Below are 23,696 nucleotides of genomic sequence, written 5' to 3'. Positions count from 1 at the left end.
AATAATTCAGTCTCTGCATTTAGCTGACAAGCACAGACTACTTATTGGTCGTGTTCCCCTTTGTTAATGTAGGGGCCTTTTGGTGAGCATCCACATGGGAAACAAAAAACTTATTAGCAACAGTGTCCATTTTTATCCGACTACCTTATACCCATGGGAGGGCTTCTTTTATATGCCAGTCTGAGTCTTGCTACTGGCCTGACCAAACAACCAAGCCTTTAGCCACAACCCAATAGTCAGTGAAAATACAGCATGGCTCATTGGCTAGGGTGGCTCTGATAGCCATCCATATTGCAGGAATTTCTGCCCATTGTGCCACATGTTCTTTACCATAGTAGGTAAGGGAGAGGTCCCTTTCAGGTTGGAACGTAGCCTCTCCCCAGTCCATCCTTGTACAAGGTAACTGGGAGGAGCCATCAGTGAACCAGGCCTGTGCATCATCTAGGAGGTCCTCTATCTGGGTCCTCATTAGGCCAGTAGAGTCAATGGCCCCAAGGGTGATATGTCTGGGAGATAGGCCCTCCTGAGATATTTTCATGGAGTTGCAAGACCCTATCTTGGCTGTATTTCACCTTCTCCTGTATGTATCATTTCCGTTTCACTATAGAGGATTTCTGAGCCACACCAACCTGGTAATTTGGGGCCTCTGTTCAGATCCACAACATGATTGGGATTTCTGGTCCTAAGACTATTTTACAGCCATGGGTCATGTGCTCAGTGTCTACCAAGACCCTAATACAGGCTAATATATTTCTACTAAACATTTAAGAAGAAAATAATTCAATCTTAAATAAATTATTTGAGAGAATTGATAAACTGGTAATAATTTCTACCTCATTTTATGAAACTAAAATAATCTTGATAACAAAACCTGACAAAGATAATAAAAAGAGAAAATAATAGGTCATCACTCTTGCTGATATTACATAGGTATAAAAATTCTAAAAAAAGTTAGAAAAACCAAGTCCAGAAACACACAAATAAAGATAATACATGATGGCTAATTGGGTTTGCATCAATAATGAAATCTAGACTTGATAGTAGAGAAAATTATCCATGTATTTTACCACAATACCAGATTAATGGATGATATAGTCATCTCAGTAGATGTAGTAAAAACATTTGGTAAAATTAATCAACTATAGGTGATGAAGAAGCAAAATATTGATATAAAGAAACTGATTAAATTTATTAATTTGATTAAATTTGATTAAGTTTATCAATTCAAGACCCTTAATTAATAAATTTAAGACCTTTAATCTGATAAAATTTAACTCAAATATCCTACATCAAATATCACATTTTGTAATGAAATGTGATAACTTGTCCTCTGAGATCAAGAATCAGGTGAAGGTACCTGCTATGACCACATTTGTCAGCTCTGTGTTGGAGATTCTGGGTAGAGTACATGGCAGCATTAAGGAGTGAAAGATAAAACAGCTATCAAGAAAAAAGAAAACTGTCATTGTTTACAGGTGAAGAGTTGCTTATGTAGAAAATACCAAGACTCTATAGACAAATTATTACAGTTAATATATTAAGAGCAACTAAAATTTAATATGCCAGCACCAGTAAGAAAAATAATATAATTACAATAGCATGAAAATATCAAATACCTGTGAATAAACCTGAAAAAAGTATGCAAGGACTTCAAAGAGAAAATCATAAAACTTTCTGCTTAGACCTAAAAAGACCTAAAAAAAGAGATACTATGGTCATGAACTGAAGACTCATGGATTATAGATTCATTCCAATACTAATCAAATCAGATTTTTTTTAAGTAGGCTCCACACCCAGCATGGAGCCCAACCCAGGGCTTGCACTCACAACCCCAAGATCAAGACCTGAGTTGAGATCAAGAGTCAGACACCTAACCGACTGAGCTGCCCTGGCACCCCCAAATCAGATTTTCTTTTTTAAACTTAAACTTGGAAAGCAGTTTTTTTAAATTAGGGAATGGCAGATGAAAAGGTTCTAGAGGGATGCCCGGGTGGCTCAGTTGTTCAGCGTCTGCCTTCGGCTCAGGTCATAATCTCAGGGTCCTGGGATCGAGCCCCGCATCGGGCTTCCTGCTCAGCGGGAAGCCTGCTTCTCCCTCTCCCACTCCCCCTGCTTGTGTTCCCTCTCTCGCTGTGTCTCTCTCTGTCAAATAAATAAATAAAATCTTTAAAAAAAAAAAGTTCTAGAGATTTACTGTAAAACATTGTGCTTATAGTTAACTATCCTGTACTGTACATTTAAAAACTTGTTAGAAAGGTGATGAGCACCTGAACTGATGAATCATTGACCATTATATCAAAAACCAATGATATACCATACCTTGGCTAATTGAATTTAAATATATAAAAAAAGGTGAAAATAAAATATGGAAAAAATAAAGAAGTGCAAACTTCAAGAAATTACGGGCTGGCAATTGATCAAATACAGTCAAAGCACTCTCAGAGTATATGTAAAAGGACTTACGATACCAAATATCAAGATAAACCATAAATTGATTATCATTAAGATAGTGTGATATTGGTGTAGGAATAGGCAAGGAATCCAACTCAAAACTATAGAACACTGCTGAGAGAAATTAAAGACCAAATTAAAGACATCCTGTGTTCATGGATTGGAAAACTTATATTATTAAGATACAGTACGCCCCCACAAAGCAATCTACAGATTGAATACAATCCCTATTAAGATCTCAGTGGCATTTTTTTTTTAACAGAAATGGAAAAACTGATCCTAAAACTCATATGGAAATCCAAAATAGCCAAAATGATCCTGAAAAAGGATAAAATTGGATGATTCACATGTCCCAATTTCAAAACATACTACAAAGGTACAGTGATCAAAACTATGTTACTGGCATAAGGATAAATATAGACTAATGGAATAAAATTGAGAATCCAAAAATAAAACCATTACATCTATGATCAATTGATTTGCAGCAAGGATGCCAAGATCACTAAATGGACAAAGAATAATCTCTTGACAAATGGTGCTGGGCAGCTGGATATCTATATGCATAAGAATGAAGCTAGAATCCTACTGCTCACCATATACAAAAGTTAATTCAAAATGTAGCAAAGACCTAAATGTGAGAGCTAAAAATATAAAATTCTTCAAACATAGTGGTAAATTTTCTTTTTTTTCTTTTTAATTTTTTATTCTTTTAAAGTTTTTATTTATTTATTTGAGAGAGAGAATGAGGTAGAGAGAGCATGAGAGGGGGGAGGGTCAGAGGGAGAAGCAGACTCCCTGCTGAGCAGAGAGCCTGATGTGGGACTCGATCCCGGGACTCCAGGATCATGACCTGAGCCGAAGGCAGTCGCCTAACCAACTGAGCCACCCAGGTGTCCCAATATAGTGGTAAATTTTCATAACCTTGGATATGACAATGAATTTCTATTCTAGTCTGTTAATTGGTATTGGAAATGGGATTGTTTTCTTGATTTCCTTTCCAGATGGTTTGTTAGTGTATGGAAATGCCACTGATTTTTGTATGTTGGTTTTGTATTATGCCACTTTATCAAATTATTCCTGGTGTGTCCATAGAGTAGGTTTAAGTTCCAGCCTCATCCATTGCTAGGTGTAAAAAACCTTGGTAAAACTGTTAACCAAATTACTTAATTGTATGGATTAGGAAATTGGAGCCTGAAGAGAGTAAACAGTCAAACAGCTCAATATTGTTAAAACAAGGGCAAAATTTTGAAGCTCCTGACTCAGGTGTTCCTTCTGTCCACCATATCATTCTATCTGGACTGGACTCATTGAGTATGAGGCTGTGGATTTCATGCAAAGAAGTTTGGCTTACGATTCCAGTGAGGGGTGTATAAATGCAATGAGATGCCCTGAAGCTTTTTGAGGAGAGCAGTATCACAATCAGATCTTTGCTAGTGGAAAGAACTGGCACTGGAGTATATGATGGGATGAATGGGGATAGGCTAAGACTGGAAAAGCAGGCAGGAAGTTACCAGAGTGGTCCACATGGGGGGAAAAAATGCTTCCAACTAGGACAATGACAAGAGTTGTACACATTGAGCACCATTTTTTGAGTGCATACAATGTGCCAGATATTGAGTATAATCTTACATAATCCTCACACCACCCTCAGAGCTGTTATTGTCACTATGTTATGGATGAAGAACTCAGAGTTTGGAGTTAAGTGACCAGTCTAAGATTATAGAGCTAGTAAGGGGCGCACTCAGCATTCAAACCCAATCTGATGCTCTTATCCATTAATTGTGCCGTTGCTTCTCAAACTTTAAAATGCATGCACATCACTTGGGGATATTGTTAAAATTCAGGTTCTTTTTTTCCCAAGTTTTAAAAGAGAAGGATTTTTTCAGCTCTATTGAAGTATAATTCACAAATAGGAATTGCATATTTAATCTGCTGTAAGGCTCTCATGCCCAAATATAATTTAAGCAATAGACACCCTAAAATAAATTCCTGTTGATTTGGAGGTACTTAAAATTCAGTAAAAATATTTTGTAGAAAGGACTTAGTCTTGAGGTTTTTGATGATGACAGGTGTACTCTTTTGCTTGTCCTTTGTTATATTAATTCATAATCCTGGAGATTCCTATAGCTAAATTTGACAATGCTCACCAACAATTATCCTGCCTTCAGAAGCTGAGGCAATCCATGTGACATACTATATAATTTCTAAGGGTAATTTATTAAGCATTTACTTTTGAAATGGAGCTTTTTAAAGGTTGGCTTTTGCCAAAATATGGAACCAGGTCACGTTGTTATCCCTATCCACAACCCCTTTGTCTCAAGATCTTGCACTAGGTTTAATTGGACAAAAATGCTCTCTGAGCACCTTTCTTCAGCACCCTAAGGATGTACATTCATAATAAGATGCCTTTTGGTAGGGCAAAATTAGAAAGCAGTGTTTTTCCAAACTTAGACCATGATTGTGTGAGTTTGTCAGAATCTCCTGGAGCTGGTGACAAGTACAGATGAGCACTTCTTGTCCCAGTTTTACTGGGTCTGAATCAGGGAAACTGCCTTCTTTTCATGAGAATCCAGAGTAAATATAAAATGCAATATTTTCAATGAATTCATAAGGGATTTTTCTGTATCACCCACTAGGATCCCTCAAAGCATCTTGCAAAGTCCTGCTTTAACAGTCCAATCGACACGTATCAACTATTAGGTGATACACAATTTCAGACACATCCATGTGTTTGGGGAAGACACATATTGTAATATAAAATCTAGAAATAAAATCCCAAATTATCACAAAACATTGGAAAAATGTAGTAAATTCCCTGTAAGAGGATACAGATTGTGTATTAGTTTTTTGCTGCAGTTGTAACTAATTACCACAAACTTAGCACCTGAAGATAACACCCATCTATTACCCCACACTTTTTATGGTTGGAGTGTAGGCACCACACGGTTCACCTGGATTCTCTGCTCGGAGTCTCACCAAGTTCAAGTTGTCAGCGGGGCTATTTCTTCTGGAGGCTCTTGGAGAGGCCCTGTCTGCAGGGTAATCTAGGATGTTGGCAGCATTTGATTTCATGTAGTTGTGGGACTAAAGTCTGTTTCCTTTGCTGGCTGCTGGCTGCTGGCTGGAGGTCACTAGAGACCTTCCATATTCCTTCCCTCATGGACCCTTTCAAAGACAATGATGGCGGGTTGAATTCCTCACAGTCCTCAGATCTTACCGACATCCCCTTCTGAGGTGATACCTCTTTTGCTTCCAGCGAGAGAAAGTTCTCTGCTTAAGGGATTTATGTAGTTAGATTGGGTCACTCAGAAAATCCAGGTTAATCTCCCTATTTTAAAGTCCTTCATCTTAATTATATCTGTAAATCCCTGACAGCAGTACCTCGGTTAATGTTTGATTGAATCAATTATAGAAAGCATCTTTAGAATTCTGCCTATGACAGATACAGATTAACTCGATGATAGAAAAACATAGGACTCCCCATCTTGACAATTCACGGATGCCCAGAATAGATTTAAAAGTAGCAGGCTTGAGACTGCTATACTAAGAAAGGCCTGCTTGCAAGGCTGGCATCTGGGATTTTGATCTGGGGAGAGTTCCTGCCACTCTGATGACAGAGGCTTCTTGTGCCTAAACTATTTGTGCAAACTATATGTTCGACACTTGTTTTCCTTCAGAGAATATGAAATTTTGGTATGTGCTAGGCAGAGGATGCTTATGTGATTGGCCCCCGATAAACACCCTGAATGCTGAATCTATAATGACCTTCCTTGGTAGACAACATTTTGCATGTCGCCACAACTCATTGCAGGAAGAATTAAGCACATCTTGTGTGCCTCCACTGAGAGACAACCCTTGGAAGCTTGCACCTGGTGTCCTTTGGACTCTGCCCCATGCACCTTTCCTTTGCTCTGTATCCTTTTGCTGTATTAAATCATAGTGTGATATGACTATGCTATGATATGACTATATGCTGAGTCCTCCTAGCAAATCATCAAAACCGGGGATGGTTTTGGAGACCCTGACACAGAGGTAATCTTGTAAACTTTAAAAAAAATAGAAATAAAATAAAACTTCCAAAGAATTAAATATATAGGAGCTTCCACCTTGCTAGAGAATTAACTGCATAGATAAAAGGAAATAAATCAATTAAATGGAACTCAGGTTAAAAAGAAAAAGAAACCAGGGTGCCTGGGTGGCTCAGTTGGTTAAGCGACTGCCTTCGGCTCAGGTCATGATCCTGGAGTCCCGGGATCGAGTCCCGCATCGGGCTCCCTGCTCGGCAGGGAGTCTGCTTCTCCCTCTGACCCTCCCCCCTCTCATGTGCTCTCTCTCTCTCATTCTCTCTCTGTCAAATAAATAAATAAAATCTTAAAAAAAAAAGAAAGAAAGAAAAAGAAACCAGATAAATAATAACAAATTAGTATAGAGGAAATTAAAAATTCTTTTTTTTTGAGGTTTCGATGAATACTTTTTAAGTAAAATGTTGGCAGGTGCAGTCAAGAGACAGAAAGTCTAAAGAGACAGAGAACTTAGAAGTCATCACATTTTTACCAGTAAAATGGTGTTGGAATAGGATATATTCAAGCAAGTTTTTCTAAGTGTAAACAAATGAAAATTCTCACATTTCATAAGCAATTCTAAAGTCTTAAAAAAATAAAAAGGTGGCAGATACCTTTTCAATTTGTAGTCATTGGCCACAATAGCAGATTCCAAAACTGTTGTCCCATGTATGAATATTTATGTATAGAAAAATATTGCTTATAGAACAGATTCAGAAATGTATAGTATTGAAACACTGTGGTATTGAATCCAGCATCTTTGAAAATTATAATTCAGCATAATAATTCGAGAAGTCCTTTGGGAGTAACAAATGCAGCAAACCTTCAGTTTTTGTCTTTCAGCACTTTGAATATATCATCCCACTCTGTTCTGGTCTATAACATTTCCTTGGGAAACTGTATGAAACCTCACTGTGCTTAAGTTTGAGGAGACCATATGTACTTTTGTACACTATTTACATTAGTGTGTGTGTGTGTGTATGTGTGTTTTGAGAGAGAGTGCATGAGCTGGGGAGGGGAGGGGCAGAGGGAGGGAGAAAGAGAATCTTCGTTCTCAAGAACTAAGCTGGGTTCAATCCCACGACCTGAGCTGAAATTGAGAGTAGGATGCTCAACAGACTGAGCCACCCAGGCACCCCTACTTTGTTTTTATATGTATTTCTTGTACACTATTAACTCTGGCTAGACTGCTTACATTTGCTTTCCCTTTTAATATTCACAATAAACTTACAAGGGAAATAGTATTATTACCTCCTTTTTACAGAGTATGAATGTGAGCCTTAGCTTGTTTAACTTTCCCAAATTTGCGTAAACTGAGAGTGGAGAAACTGGTCTATGATTCCAGAGGTTAAGCTCTTCACCAGTGGACTCTGATGCCTTCTGGAACAATACTAGATGTTTATATTGGAATGATTTAAAATTATATTTCTTAAAGATTTCATTTATTTATTTGAGAGAGAGAGGGAGAGAGAGAGAAAGCATAAGCAGGGGGAGGGGCAGAGGGAGAAGCAGACCCCCTGCTGGGCAGGGAGCCCAATGCAGGGCTCAATCCCAGGACCCGGAGATCATGACCTGAGCAGAAGGCAGACACTTAACAGAATGAACCACCCAGGCAGCCCTGGAATGATTTAAAAGATACATGTAAAGATTATGAGTTTTAGTTTATTTATTTTTTAAAGATTTTATTTATTTATTTGACAGAGAGAGACACAGCGAGAGAGGGAACACAAGCAGGGGGAGTGGGAGAGGAGAAGCAGGCTTCCTGCGAAGCAGGGAGCCCGATGTGGGGCTCGATCCCAGGACCCTGGGTATCATGACCTGAGCCGAAGGCAGACGCTTAACGACTGAGCCACCCAGGTGCCCCGCTTATGGATTTTAGATCATAGAAATGTTAACATCAGGAGAAAGTTAAAAAAGAAAATGAAAGACAAAAAAAAAAAAGAATAATGACGTGGACTTGTCTTTGTCTTTCTTCAACTCTCTTCCTTTTTGTAGCTGGTGGCTGGGTTCTCCAGCTTTCCGGATGCAGACAGAACACCATGCAGGTCACAACTTGAGGGATCTCCTTGTCCCTGAGAGAATGGGATGTTGGGAACAAAAGTCCTTTTCACGACACATAAGGAAGCCCTGTTCATGTACTTATTTGACAGCAGATTGTAACATTGAGAATATAATTTAGTTGTCATGAAAACCAATAATAGGCCTTCAATTCAGATGCTTGGAATTTTATTTACTGTGAACCTTGATTTCCAAGTTCGCTTTAAAATTACACTGTCACATTCTTGTCACAACTGACATTTTTAGAAAATGCAATAAAAATGCTTAGCTGGAACTTTTATTCTGAGTACTGGATTGAATATATCTATTATGCATAAATAATTATATATACATATGCATATACATATAAACACAAGGGGACAAAATATACGATGATATGTATATATGTTTCTCTTCTGAGAAATCTTCCCAGCATGAAAAAATTATTGTTCTCTTGTGTTATAAGCAAATACTTTTAAGGCTTGACCTCACTAAAGTAACTAAAACATTAATTTATGGAAGAATCGGCAAAGATGGATGTGTGGATTTACTTAATGCCAAGAAAGGTGGTTTTCTTTAGGTCCCTGTCTCCTCCTGGGGTTTTTTGTTTCTGGGCAAGTCACTTTAGTATCTCTGCGGCTGATTCTTCCAGCCAAACCCAAAGAAAAGAATAAGTAAACGTCTTTGGATTTCACATACATATGATTTAGGCTGTTCTGCTTATTAGAAGGACACCTGAAAAAAAAAAAATCACCTAGTGGAAACAGGTTCCTACAATTGAGCATTTATTGGCAGTGTTGTGGGCCATGCCAGCCTCCTAGGCCATCTCAACAGGCCTCATGCAAGCACCCTCATCAAACAGCACTCTTTGCCTGATATGTTTCTTGGAGATTCAGCATTTGGGGAATCTGGAGAGTCGCAGACTTTAGGTGGCTGACGCTGCGCGAGCACTCCATGGGCTCTCTAAATCAGTGGGAAAATGAAGGCAGCTGAGAGTGGGATGCCATATAAATTCACTTACGGCCGGCCCCACTTCCTGTTTCCTGAGAAGTGCTGGCTGGGGTCTGCTCAGATGAAGGTCTCTGTGGCTTTAGGGGTCTGGACGCTCCTTGCTGTCTTGATTTGGCCTTGCACCGAGAGCATCTATGGTAAATAGCCAGTTCTGGAGAACACTTCCTTGGAAGGGTTATGATCACTTTCCATGCAAGGACTCTCCTCTGGAAGAGACTGGATCTTACAATTAGGTAGAAGAGAAATACTTTTGGGCCAAGAAGACTTGAGTCAACATACTGAGGTTATCTGGGGTGGGGGGCCCAGGGCACCGGGACCGTCTGTGGTGGGGGGCTCAATGTGTTGGGGCCATTTGGGGTTGGGGGGCGCAGGGTGTCAGGGCCATCTGGGGTCAGGATAGGAGGGCATTGATGCCTGGCTGTGATCCATGATGCTGGGGTCCAAGGAAGATTCTACTTCAGCCAATTTGTGTAGCAACTAGAGGTGCTCCTCAGGCTTTCCCTCAAATAATTTCTGAGTCACTTGAGACATGACCTCATAATGTCAGACTGAAACGACTCTAATGTAGCATGAAAAAAAATGAAACCAGAAACCCAGACTTGCTGTAGGTCCATGTCCACTTACCTTTTGAATATCTTTAAACTGTCAGAACTCTTTTTTTCCTTTGGGAAGGATCTTCCTGAGAATCTTATCTAGGTGACGCTAGGATAATATTTCAAACACATGGAGCAATTTGGAGCTTGCTGTCACTGATGTAGAACACCTGCCTTCTCCAATGCCACTTTCCCTCCAAAACCTCTCCCTGAATTTTCTTACTTTCTTGATGATTTATTTATAAAGAACCAAAAACTTACAGGCTTAAATAGTTGGAATCTCTTACTCGTGACATATGAATATTTTTTCACGGTAGGAAGATTTTGATCCTCCAAAGCATTTAAGAATATTCTGAATGTATTCCAAGGTCTCCTGGTTCTGTTACTGTTTTGGGAGCTTTGCCAGTCAAGGCTTGAAACTCTACTCTTTTCATTGTGTGTTCCTGACTTTCTATTATTAATTTGTAATGGACGTATAAGTGAGTGCCAGTCCTACAGGAAAGAAGATAATAGACAATTAGTCCCTCTGGCTTTGCTCAGAGTCATGTTAGACTTATTTGTGAGAAGTAGGAGATACAAAATATTGATGGCAGATGGTCATTTTTAAAGACACTTGTTTGACTATTTCTTCAACTACCTGCTGTCAATTCCTAAACTGATGCAAGATTCATCTACTGGGAGATAATTTAATGAGCTTTGCTGTGGGAAAATCCTCCTCCAGCTCCTAGTGTTTCTACAGCTACCATAAAGGGGCAGTTTACTAAGTAAATCCGTGAAGAGAAGATGGTCAAAGTCAATCACGTGTATGGTTTGTGCTTAATGGCACAGGAAATTTAATTTTTAGATGATATGCAAACTCCAGTTATAATGTTTGGCATATGATATATTATTGAGATTGGCATAAATAATGGAAAACATCCATGACATATTATCCTAATTGCTTTAGGAAGGAAATCTTGCTTCCTAATAATTTTTCTGACCACAGGTCTGTTTACATATGTCTTCCAAAGGCAGCCTTTAAGCAAGGCTTTCGACTCGGAGCCCCTTACCAATTTACTCATCACTTTATGCCCTTTCTGCAGGAGACAATGGCTAATCATCATCAGACCTGATGTACTGAATGTACTTCTACTGTTGCTTTGCCCCCCTTTTTTTCCTTCTGTCTTTAAAGACGTGCTGGTGGGGGATAGGAGGCATTGATCAGACTTCAGCAGTGACTGAATTACTTATTTATGGAATAAGAAACTGCTTTATTTACTTCCAGGTTTTATTAGACTCCAAGGAGAGAATTGACACATAAGTGCTTTGGTTGTGGCTATCTCTGGAACACATATAGTAACTAGGAGACCTTTGAGAGTATAGGAAATTCGTCTTAAATGTCATCTCAAACCATTGCAGCTTAACTTTCCAGTGACTGGCTAGAATGGCCACCTTGGGTGCACGTTCACTGGAACCAGTTTGGCCCACTTCCACATAGTGATCTGAGGCTCTGAGCACACTCAGTCAAATTGCCAGAACTTAATGTTCAACCCGACTGTGAGTCTCCAGTTTCGGTCGCCTTCACTGATTCATGAACAAATTGCATTGCAGTTTTAACGAGTTTTTAAAAAATCTAATAATTGGGCATCTACAGAATTCAAGCCCTGTCCAGCCAGCTGTAAGAAGGCTGCCTTCCTAAAGGTTGGATGGCCAGTCAGACTTTCACTTGGTAAAGGGGAACTGCTGCATGCAAGTGGTACGATCAACGAGGACTACAATTCAAATTATATATATTCAACACTTACTGGGTTCTGTGCATCTGTGAATATATAATTTTTTAAAGATTTTATTTATTTCTTTGAGAGAGAGATTGAGAGAACAAGTGGGAGGAGGGGCAGAGGGAGAAGCAGACTCCCCACGGAGCAAAGAGCCCGACATGGGACTCGATCCCAGGACCCTGGGATCATGACCTGAGCTGAAGGCAGATGCTTAACCGACTGAGTCACCCAGGTGCCCCTGCAGCTGTGAAATAAAGACAATTAAGAAATGAAATCCAGGGCGCCTGGGTGGCTCAGTTGGTTAAGCGACTGCCTTCAGCTCAGGTCATGATCCTGGAGTCCCTGGATCGAGTCCCGCATTGGGCTCCCTGCTCGGCGGGGAGTCTGCTTCTCCCTCTGACCCTCGCCCCTCTTGTGCTCTCATTCTCTCTCTCTCAAATAAATAAATAAAATCTTTAAAAAAAAAAAAAAGAAATGAAATCCATGTTTAATATATTTATCCTAGCTTTGGTGACAGGTTGTGTTTGAGTTATTTCTATTAATGTCAAAATAGGAGGATAAGATTTAAACCCAGTGACTTTCACTTTTGCAGAACATGAGGAAGCTGTATTGGTTGAGATGTAGAGTCCTATATTGGGTTTTGATTCTCACGCCTTAATAAGTGTAGGGCAGGTCCTAGCTATCTACGAATAGTCTCTGTTTGGAAAAAATCTTTTTAAAAAATGCTTCTCTCTCACTGGAACTTTGTATCAATAGATATATAAAGTTTGTCTTGTCTTTGACTCGCTTCTTTCTCACAATTGTTTTCAGATCACTTTATAGGTATAATATATTTTCCATGTTATATAGAAGTTGATTATATAAATACATTATAATTTATTCCTTCTTTCGGCTGTCGGTCATTAGGCCTGAAGTATTTTTGTTCGTTTACATTTATTTTTATTGTTGACCTATACTTGCAATTCATTTATTGCAACCATCTTGTTGCTTTTTGTCCTTCTTGTTTGCTTTGGTGTTTTGTCTCTTTCCCCTCCTGCTTTTTCACCTTCTCCTAAATTGTTTGAAATTTGTTTTTCTCCTTCATTCTGTTTTGTTCTCTGATTTGGAAGTTTTGTAATCTTACTAGTTTTTTTCCCCAACTACTAATCATACCTCTTTAAACACTAAAGCTAATAAATCTGTATTTTCTTTCTGAACAATAGTAAGACCCATGCAATTTAACTTTGATCATCCTCTAAGAAACTCTGGTTAATGTCTGCCTGGCACCCTTAGTCAGAATCCAGCACATTTTTACTTCCACAGGATACATTAATCCATTAGAAATAGTAATTATTCCTAACTGACTGAAGATTTCAATGTAGAGGGTAAGAACAGGTTTTACATAAAAACTTTCACAGAACTTGAGTGGATTTTCTCTCTTCAGATTCTTCCCTCTGTGGCTCTGATCATCTCAGGTTCTGGTTGCTCCAGATACGGATCGTATTCTCCCACTCTTTTTCCTTCTCTCCAAAAAGCATTCCTGGGAATATATCGCTCCTATTCCAATGCATTGCAACTTACCTCTGTCCCTTATGTGTAGCCCTAGATACATCACCCTCTTTGGGATCTAATTTCTTTAAGAAGAGGCAGGGGGCTAGAAGATTGTGATTTTCTTATTCTTGTGTGTCGATTTTCTTCCCTGTGAAATAATTGAAGTCTAGTTATTTGAGGATATAATGATGAAGATATTTTGGAAACTAATGGTGATGTGAAAACCTTTTATATGCTGTTTTTTAAGGCTCGATTATCTTTGTCAGAGAAAGAAATACTTTTTATTTAATCACAAAGGGTATAGCTGAATATTCTTTGAACCCTTCCCTGAGATAAATACGTATCTGACGCTTTCTCCTATGATTCTTTCTGCAGTGAAAGTAAGATGTTCTATGGACTGGGTGATGATCTCGGTTAGCCCATGTGGGTACAGCAGCAGTCTGTATATATTTGCTGATGAATTATATCTGGGATCGGGTTGCCCTGTGACTCGGATACAAACATATGCATATGATTTTATATACCCTGTACATGACTGTGGGATCAGGATAAAGGTGAGAATAGTGATTATTTATGAAAATAACCTCTAAATAGTTTTTTTTAGACCTTTATACCTGGCAATAAAATTATTGTCTTTTTTGTTTTGTTTTAAAGAACAAATTTTGCTTGTAGTTATCGTAATTTATGGGTAGACGATGACACAGTTCCTTTACTTATCATTCACTGGACATTGGGCCATCTGTGTGCACAGGACCTGAGAACCCACATTTCCAGACTGGTTAGGAAACCGATTTTAAGTTGTCCTTAGGCTACACTTGTATTTCACCAAAGCTTAGCAGACAATTTTAAATTCCATTTGATACTCCTAATGGGAAAGGTCACAGTTCCTGGAAAGGTATATATCCTGTTCATTGGATCATTTGAGCTGCCTGTGCTCTAGGGATGTGTGTCCATATAAGCAAGTAGATTTTCACTGGGATAAAATCTGTTACTTATTCTTCTAGGCACAAATCTTCAACTGTATTATTATCCTGTAATATTCTCTTTTCATGGAGTCCCATATTTAAACAAGTTATATTCATACAACAAAGATATTTTGGGCCAATGACTAATTATAATAGTCACCTACAAATAAGGTGTTGGCTTTATTAGAAATGAGGAAACGGAATGAAGCTCTAGAAGGCGCTTTTACAATTTGTCCAAGGTACACAGCTGGTTGATGGTAGTGTAGATGCCAAACCAGGATGATTACCCTCCAAAGCTTGTGCTTTAAACCACTTTGTTATTTGAACTCCAGATCCTCCTTTTCAAAAGAACTGCTGGAAATCTTCCATTATGCTGAGTGAAATAAGTCAAGCAGAGAAAGTCAATTATCATGTGGTTTCACTTATTTGTGGAACATAAGGAATAGCATGGAGGACATTAAGAGAAGACAGGGAAAAATGAAGGGGGGGAAATCGGAGGGAGAGATGAACCATGAGAGACTGTGGACTCCGGGGAAACAAACTGAGGTTTTTAGAGGGGAAGGGGGTAGAGGGATGGGTTAGCCCGGTGATGGGTATTAAGGAGGGCACATACTGCATGGAGCACTGGGTGTTATACACAAACAATGAATCATGGAACACTACATCAAAAACTAATGATGTAATGTATGGTGAATAACATAATAAAAAAATCTTCCATTAATGAATCATAAACATGGCTCTCATTGGCAGTTTAGGTTTGCTCCTATGTACTACTGAGATTTTTTTCCAGGCGCAAGGGGTATTTATATGCTCTTACAGGTAATACTCCTCTTCTGTCCCAGTGGATTGTCAGAACTTCGTATATACATAAAAGTGACAGTAGTCAACTTTGAGATCTTAAATGTTTTCTACTTCCTACTCAAATGTGTGTATGCCTCCCCTATTACTAGAAGTACCTTCTATTTAAACTTTGTGCTCCCCTAGGTTGTTTCAGAGGATACTCTCCTTTTTCAAACAGAGATGTACTTTAACCCTAGGAATCTACATTGTGACCATCAGAAGATCCCTTTGGAATGTTCTGCTTCTAGGTGAGTCCAATAGACCAGACTTCTTTGGAATGTATCTGCCTCACCTTTACTTAAAGATGCTGCTGGGGAAACATGAACTTTAGACTTGATTCACCCATAAGCATACATCCAAACACGAAATTAGCATCTCTAAAAATACTGAATACTTTTATTTTTAAATGTAATATTCATTTTAGAATCAAAACATACAGTCTAGTGTAACTAGGTTATTTTGCAGCAACTGAACTACAAAGCAGAATCATTAGATACTGAATCACCTTAATAAGTGGAAGAATCAAGCCTGATACTATTTTTCAATATCTCTTCCTTCATAATGCTCTAATACATCTTACAGTTTAATTCCATGTTAATAGAGTAAATGATTAAAAAGAGAACATGAGTTTTTCATTTTAATACTAACTCATGGAAATGCATGAAAGGAAAGGGTTATCAACCTAAGCATTAAATGCACTTTGCTTGCAGTTTTGTGGAACTGAGACATTGAATCCCAAAGGGACCCCACATGAACTTTGAGACCAAGTAGAATGATGTATCCTGAAACGCTTTAATATTTACATTCAATGTTATGAGTTACAAATCTTGTCACTGTAATATTTACATTGAGTGTTATTAGTTACAAATCTTGGAAAAAATGTTATCCTTGTTTAATATATGGAAATAGTTGACATAAAAAAAAGAAGATACAGCTCAGAGTAAATGTGCAGTATTTTTGCAGGGGAGAATTTTTTTTTTTTTAAGTAGACTCCATGTCCAGTGTGGAGCCCAATGCCGGGCTTGAACTCATGACCCTGAGATCAAGACCTGAGCTGAAGTCAAGAGTCAGATGCTCAAAAGACTGAGCCACCCAGGCACCCCTGGTATTTTTTTTTTTTTTTATTGTGGTAAAATATACGTAAGATGAAATTTATCATTTTAACCATTTTTAGGTGTAAAGTTCAGTGACATTACGTACACTCATATTGTTAAATACTCTTGATATTCTTTTAACTTATTTTCATAAGGCACATCTAAGACTGAGGAATTTAGTGATACTCTGGGAAGTAGCTGACATGAACACTCGATTCTGTAGAGACTTACACGTGCACACACACATTTTCGTTCCTACGTATTAGCCAATGCTTAGAGTAATATAAAATGTTCTGAAATCATGCTCTGGAACTATTGCCTCTCCATAGGCTACCTGATCAGTAATGATAACTCTGGCATTTCTGCTTTGATAGTGATTTCTATGTTGTTTGCAGCTCATCTTCCTTAGAAAAAAATGAAAAGCCGGCCAACAAATATATACAATGAGGTTACTGGTGCATACGTTTTACTGCTGCACACACACACCCTTTGCCTCCACTACATTGGGTCAGATTAAGCTTTTGACAGCTTTTACTTACTGTTCTTAGGATCCACTTGTCTGAATCCATTTTACTGGGCACTTTGGTACTTTACTAAAGCAAGCATTTCAAATCACCTGCTCTCCAGAGGGCATGGGCACTGTGCCACATCCCTAAATCACTGTACTCAAAAGAGCCACGGTGGTATAGTGGTAAAAAAATAACTTGGACCCAAGTATAGGCCCCGAGAGACCAGGTACCAAGTATACCAACAATATCTGCTCCTGTGTTTTTTGTTTGTTTGTTTTTTTGTTTCTGTTTTTGTTTTTTAGGAAATCGGTGTGGCTTACACCAGTTTCTACAGAAAATGAAATAAAATTGGACCCCAGTCCCTTTATTGCTGACTTTGAGACAACACCGGAAGAACTAGGCTTACTAAGTTCAAGTCAGACGGGTTTCTTCCTCAAGGAGGAATGGAGACTTGGAACTGGTGTCATGAATTTTGTTGGAAAAACTGTTTTTTTGTGTTAAAGTTGGTATAAATCTTTTCTTAGATATCTTATCCCTAAAAATCCCTAATTCAGTGAAGGTCCTGATTCAGGGAAGGTATATTTTTCATTTTTTTTATTCATTAGGGGTACAGCTTATTAATTTAATGTTAACTATTAGGTAATTTATGCTATCCATTTAAATTTTATTTTCTGTTTTATACGGTAAAACAAAATGTCCTCAATGACAATAATTTGATCCAATTGATATGAACCTTCGAGAAGTATGTTCTAAATATTTTTTAGTAAAGGTAAAGAATAGAGAGAAGTATTTAAATGTGCCAGAGACTAAATTTGTGCAGAGTCTAAAATTTAACATACTCTCAGGACAAAGTCCTTTTGTGTGAAGACACTTTAACTCATGTGGCTTTCCTAATTAATCGGTAAAGTTGATTCCTAAAAATAATTCAATGTGTATCACATATGATTAATTATTGCAGAAGGAAATTCATATTCTAGAATTTAAATAATCACTTTCTTAACTGAAATTTGATGTCAGGTTTTCTGTTCTCTCCCTGATGGGATTTTTCCACACTTGAAATAATTGGTGGATTGAGGTGGTCAAGGGTAGTATCCTCCCATCATAGTATCATCTTCATATGATCATTTATCACCAGCTACCTGGACATCTTTTCCCTGAAGAGGGAGTCTTCCCATGTAATAGACAAAAAAGTCACTCCTGACTTTTGGGATATTTCTTATATCAATTATGAGAATGGAGCTGTGCCATTTGTTATTCAATCGCTTTGTAAATGTATATTTTGGGTGTCACATGAGCCTGGAATCTAATTTTGCCAAGGTATTTTTCATTAAGCTATTTTCATTAAATTTTTTAAAAATTAGTGCTGCTATTATCACTTTCAATAAAATGCTGCTTATAGTTATTTACTTGTCAAAGAATTTAAACATTGTCACAGTGGGCATCTACCTCTGACAGTTAATATAAAGCTAAGAGGTAACATTTCTATGAGGCTTCACATGTATTGGGTGATGTTACCAGCATGTAATGAAAACTTACTTAATTCTAATAACCCCAAAGTTATGTATGAAGAGTACACCAATTTTACAGATAAAACAAACATAGGTTAAATCATTGGCCAGCTGTTCTTAAGATTGGTGATCTCCTTTTCTTAGAGGAAAAGCTTTCGGCTTTTCACCATTGGGTATGGTGTTCACTATGGGCTTGCTTTATGCAGGCTTTCCTATGTGAAGGTGCATTCCATCTGGACCTAATCGGCTGACAGTTTTTTATCATGAAAAGATATTGAATTATTTTGGTTAAGGTGTCCCTTAAATAATTGCCAGTCCTTTTTGGAAATCAAAAAATGGAAATCACAAGAATGTCTCTGTTGTTAAATGTTCCTCTTGTAAGTTTGTAGCAGGTGGCCTGCCCTGACTCTGCAGAGCATTGTAAGTTTTTGTGTGTATGTTCATTCTGTTTCATTCTATGTAAGTGACTGAGGGGTGGATTCATCCAGAACATTTACAAAGCCAATATAATGATAGATGCTTTGTTTTTCAGTTTTGCCGAGACAAAGCTGGACTTGGTATAATTACAGCTCATCAAGTAATTAGTATTGATTAGTTCATATGCTTAAACGCTGCCTATTTTCTTTTTGAAAATACATTACTGCTTTCCCTGGAAAGTGCAGAAGGATGCAAGTGACTGTAGGAATCTTTTCCTTGAGAAGTAGGTTTTAGTGACATGATGGAGTTCCAGGTCAATTATAAATAAAAAGAAAAAAAGTTCAACATGCTGAGAATTAGATGCATAGCTGTTAGAGCTTGATTATGATAGTGTTTACACTTCTATGTATGTTAGCTAAATGTATAGGACTATACACCTGAAAAAGGAAACTTATTGTATATAAATTATTTCAATGAACCTGACATAAAAAATATGCTAGTCTGGCTACAAGGCACAATAGCTTATCCCATATTAACCTAACTGCATGGAGATACATTTAATAGTAGATCAGTTAGACTTTTCAACTGGAATTTGTCTATTAGAAAATGAAAGTTCTTCTATGAAATATATGCTTTTAAAAGAAAAAAAAAAAAGGTATTGCGAGACCAATAGGAATTTTGGTGGAGAGATAGAAAGGAGATGGAATCATGAAGCGGTGGGGGCGGGGGGGGGCAGTAAGGATCTAAAGATGTTTGGACTGAGGCACCCAGGCCTCTTCTACTTCAACCACAGCCCAGCTAGTAGTGAGTCCCTCCCTCCCAAATAGCCCATTAAAAGGCCCCCCAAATACCTGGTAAAAACCTGTAGGCTGACTCTGAAAAGGAAGCAAGAGTGACTTGGTGGCTCACTCAGAGAATGACTTACCAAGAAGCCACTAGAAGATGCTCGGAAGGTTCACTTGGCCGCTAAGTTGGGCAGATCCATCAGGGTGGGATCCCTGTAGTTGCACTTCACCTGGGGCTTGCTGCAAACTCTGCCACTCTTTCCTGACAAGCCCCATGGCCACTTAGAAACCGGAAGTCTAACACCATGGTGGGCTGAGGGGCTGACAATGTATCTGGCAATGGTCAGGAATGATCCAAGGGAATAGAGTGGAATTTGTGCCCTAAGTATGGTTTGTGAGATTTGGCAGATCAAAATACAAGATGCTCAGTTAAACTTGGATTTCTAGCATTATTTTTAGTACAATTATATTCCATGCAATATTTGGGACTTATTTAAATGATCAAATATCATATGGTGCATACTTATATATTTTTTAAATTGTTGTTTTCCTGAAATTCAAGTTTAACTGGGACTTCTGAATTTTGTCTGGAAACCTTAGTCCCAAGGAATCCAGCCAGAGCAAAGCAGTATTCAAGCAGTAGAGAATAGAGGGGAGAGAAGTTCTGGAAGGAAAATGCTCACCAAGGCTCTATCTACTCTAGGTCATTTTCACTGTAGAAAAAGAACACTGGAGATGAATTTAAAAACTTGTTCAAGGGCCAAAGGGTTGGCTTGGTCAATGTCCAGGGCAGCCTTAAAGAACTACTAACTGAGGGATCAAAGTGGTCCCACTGAATTAGCCTTGGCAGGTGCCTGGCGAGAACTTAGCAGCTTCTCAAGTGTTGTACCCCCATGTGGACACGAGAGGGAGCAGCCTGGTCAGAAGGAGCCCAGATCTCTGTATTTCAGGCTCCAAGGAAGAGTAAAGGTCTGATTTCCATGCCAGTTGGTAAGAGAGGGGACCCCAGGAGACACAAATGAGGGGGAACATTGAGGAGAAGATGCAGGTTTACGAGCTTCCTAAGCCAGAGGGAAGAGCAGTCCTTGCCCAGACCAGGGGGTTAGCAGAAAATCGTGTGAGCAAGAACCCCTAGTCCTGTAACAGAAGGGATAGCCTCCTCTGAAGAATACTGTGGGTAGAAGATGAAGCACTTTGTACAGTGGCTTTATCCCAGGAAAAAAGGCAAGGACAGGAAGGTCTGCTGCAAAAGCCAAGTGAGCATCAGTCCCTGCACAGAAACCCAGGCACACTGGAAACCAGCACTCTACATCCACTGGAATCCGAGGATACGGCACGTCAGTGGGAGACATCTCTGGGAATCTTCTCTTGAGAGCAGTTTCTCATAATCATTCTCTCTCTAAATAATTGGAGAGGCTCCCCATTTTTATTCATTTATTTTGAATGCATTGTAAAGACCTTAGTTGCTAAGAAGTCTACATGTATTCTGTCATTTAATCTTTATATGTACTGTTCTCTAAGGTGGACACTATGGTCCTATATCTACAAACGAGACAACTGAAGTCTTAGAGTTTAAGTAACTTCCTTTCAGAGCTCTTCCTCCCCTCTACAGCTCTACATTTAAAGCAAGTATGTTAAAAGGAACTACTTTTTTTTTTTCATTTACTCATGTTTCTTCCTCTCCTTCCCTGAAGGCACTTTCTTGTCCTTCCCGTCTTCCTCCTCCTCCCCTTCCCTCCCCTTCTCCTCCTCCTCCCCTTCCCTCCCCTTGCTCCCCCTCCTTCTCTTCCTTCTCCTCTTCTTCTTCTTCCTCTCCTCCTCCTCTTCCTTCTCCCTTCCCTCCCTCCTCCTCCTCCCTTCCCTCCCCATCCTTTTCCTCTTCTCCTCCCCGCCTTCTCTCCCGTCCACCTCCCCCTCTCCTCCTCTTCCTCTTCTTTCTCATCTTCTTTTTCTTCCTCCCCTCCTCCTCTTTTCCTCCTCCTCCCCTTCCCTACCCCACTCCTTTTCCTCCTCCTCCTCTCTCATTGTCCTCCTTTCTCCTCCTCCTCCCCTTCCCTTCCCCGGCTCCCCCTCCTCTTCCTGCTGCTTCTTCAGTATTCCATTTGCAATGGCTCCCTGGCTAAAGTGAAGCAGGAGGAACATATTTTTGCTGCCATCTTGTTAGCTATTTCCTCATGATTTACAGTTAGAGTTTCTCTGTCATCCCTAGCTCCGCAGCATCTGCTCCAGTCTCAGGTGCCTGCCCTGGTCACAGAGCTCCTGCATATTGTTAAGTTTTCCTGACTGCTGGACCTCAGCTCACTTTATATCCAGTGCCCAAGTTCACAGTCTCCCAGAGCTCTCCTCATCATACCCGGCCCTCTTTTTTTCTTTTCTGTGACCAAGTTCCCACCTCTGCTCCAGTTTCTAGAACTAGAACCTCACACAGTTTGTTGGGAACATTCTCCTCTTTCTCATAGACTTCCCTTTCCAGGCCTTCCTCACCAGCCCCGCCCTGTGAACTTCCTAAAAATTGCAGTTTGAATCTTCATATGTTATTTATTTCCTTACTGTCTCTTGTCTCTGATCATTCCATCACCTACTTAAGGACACTTATTTAGGGTGATTATGTCATGTTAAGCTTAAGAATGAAACTGCAGAAATGGGTTTATTTGGGAATAGTAGAGAATTACAATTTGAGAAAAGCAAACTAAAGCAAACCACAGCCAAGTCAGGAGAACAGAGTGAGGACTGCTCTTTTATAGAGGAAGGTGGGAGGCGCTGGGGAGGGCTGTTATAAACACAAAGTCCATTGGACTAAACAGGGAGTTCCAAGTATACGGGCTCCTCAGTGGCTGAGTTGTGACTGTCTCTCATTGACTGGGCTGTTGCTAGAGAAGCACCTTTCTTCCTCGTACTGGGTAGCAACGTAGGTAAAGTAGCTTGAGAGGGTAGGTCTCTTCCTATGGGGTCTGCAATCCCTGAGAAGTGGTAGGGTGTGAGAGCTCCCTGCTTTGGCCTCCCAACACCATTTTATTTTAAAGATTGTTTATTTATTTAAGAGAGAGAGAGAGCATGAGAGAGAGTGAGCACAAGTAGGGATGAAGGGCAGAGGGACAGGGAGAAGCAGGATCCCCGCTGAGCAGGGAACCTGACTTGGGGCTGGATCCCAGGACCCTGAGATCGTGACCTGAGCCAAAGGCAGATGGTTAACCAACTGAGCCACCCAGGCACCCTTTTCCAACACCATTTTAAACAAGGTTTCTTTTTATTCATTTTCACAATGATTCATCTCCAAGCTGGGACACCTCTGAAAGTGGAGGGAGGTGTTATTAAAATCCCGCTGGGGGTAACAGGCCTCTGACCTCACCCTACCCAGAGCCTGAGGTTTGCACACAGCTTGGACAGGTACTGGCTAGTGTTAGGAAAGCTGGTTATTAACATTATTAACATTATTAACATTTCCATGCCATAGTCTTCTTTTCTATGAAATTGGGCTAACAGTTGCACCTAGGTCTGGAGTTAGCGTGAGGAGGAAGTGGGCCAAGGCATGTAAAGCGTTTAGAGCAATGACCGCTACATGGTAATCATTCAATGTATTTAAACAACAATTTTTTTCTTTATTTTTTTAAATATTTTTATTTATTTATTTTACAGAGAGAGAGACACAGTGAGAGAGGGAACACAAGCAGGGGGAGTGGGAGTGGGAGAGGGAGAAGCAGGCTTCCCGCTGAGCAGGGAGCCCGATGCGGGGCTCGATCCCAGAACCCTGGGATCATGACCTGAACCGAAGGTGGACGCTTAACGACTGAGCCACCCAGGTGCCCCTTTAAACAACAATTTGCATAATTTTTGTATCTATAATGTTGGCAACTTAACTAGCCTTTCTAAGCCTGTAAGAATTGAATGTGATGATGCATGTGACCACTCTCCCTCGTCCAGACGCTGCTCTTACTGACTTCGTTCTTTGTTCTCCGAAATAACTGTTCGATCCCCAACTTGCAATGCTTTCTCACCCATCTGCCTATATTTCCTGCTTGTATTTCTTGTTCCAACAATGTGCTGGGCAATGTCTCAAAGCCAAAAGACAGTTACTCCTGCTGCCGGTTTCCTAATCTACGGTAAGCCTTCAGGAAGCGTAGTGAAATCAGAGTGATCT

At 39.5% G+C, this 23,696-nt stretch overlaps 1 protein-coding gene across 1 annotated transcript; it reads left to right on the top strand.

Annotated features, from left to right (window-relative positions):
* The first annotated feature begins 9,528 nt into the window (after positions 1 to 9,528).
* OOSP2 (oocyte secreted protein 2) lies at positions 9,529 to 17,349 on the top strand. The gene is made up of 4 exons (XM_006746778.1): positions 9,529 to 9,697; positions 13,816 to 13,994; positions 15,390 to 15,493; positions 17,151 to 17,349. The coding sequence occupies exons 1-4, from the start codon at positions 9,529 to 9,531 to the stop codon at positions 17,347 to 17,349; spliced, it is 651 nt and encodes a 216-aa protein (XP_006746841.1).
* Positions 17,350 to 23,696: the final 6,347 nt, after the last annotated feature.

Source organism: Leptonychotes weddellii, chromosome 11 (genome assembly GCF_054177405.1).
Source record: "Leptonychotes weddellii isolate Sample4059 chromosome 11, ASM5417740v2, whole genome shotgun sequence".
NCBI lineage: Eukaryota > Metazoa > Chordata > Mammalia > Carnivora > Phocidae > Leptonychotes > Leptonychotes weddellii.
The sequence above is the reverse complement of the archived record's forward strand: the minus strand, read 5'-3'. Positions and strand labels throughout refer to the sequence as shown.

Bases quoted from the DNA above. Each gene is read 5' to 3' on its own strand.
- OOSP2 (XM_006746778.1), top strand. From the start codon at position 9,529: ATGAAGGCAGCTGAGAGTGGGATGCCATATAAATTCACTTACGGCCGG. The intron at 13,995-15,389 runs GTGAGAATAGTG...GTGCTCCCCTAG, and splicing joins ACTGTGGGATCAGGATAAAG to GTTGTTTCAGAGGATACTCT. The intron at 15,494-17,150 runs GTGAGTCCAATA...TTTGTTTTTTAG, and splicing joins TTGGAATGTTCTGCTTCTAG to GAAATCGGTGTGGCTTACAC.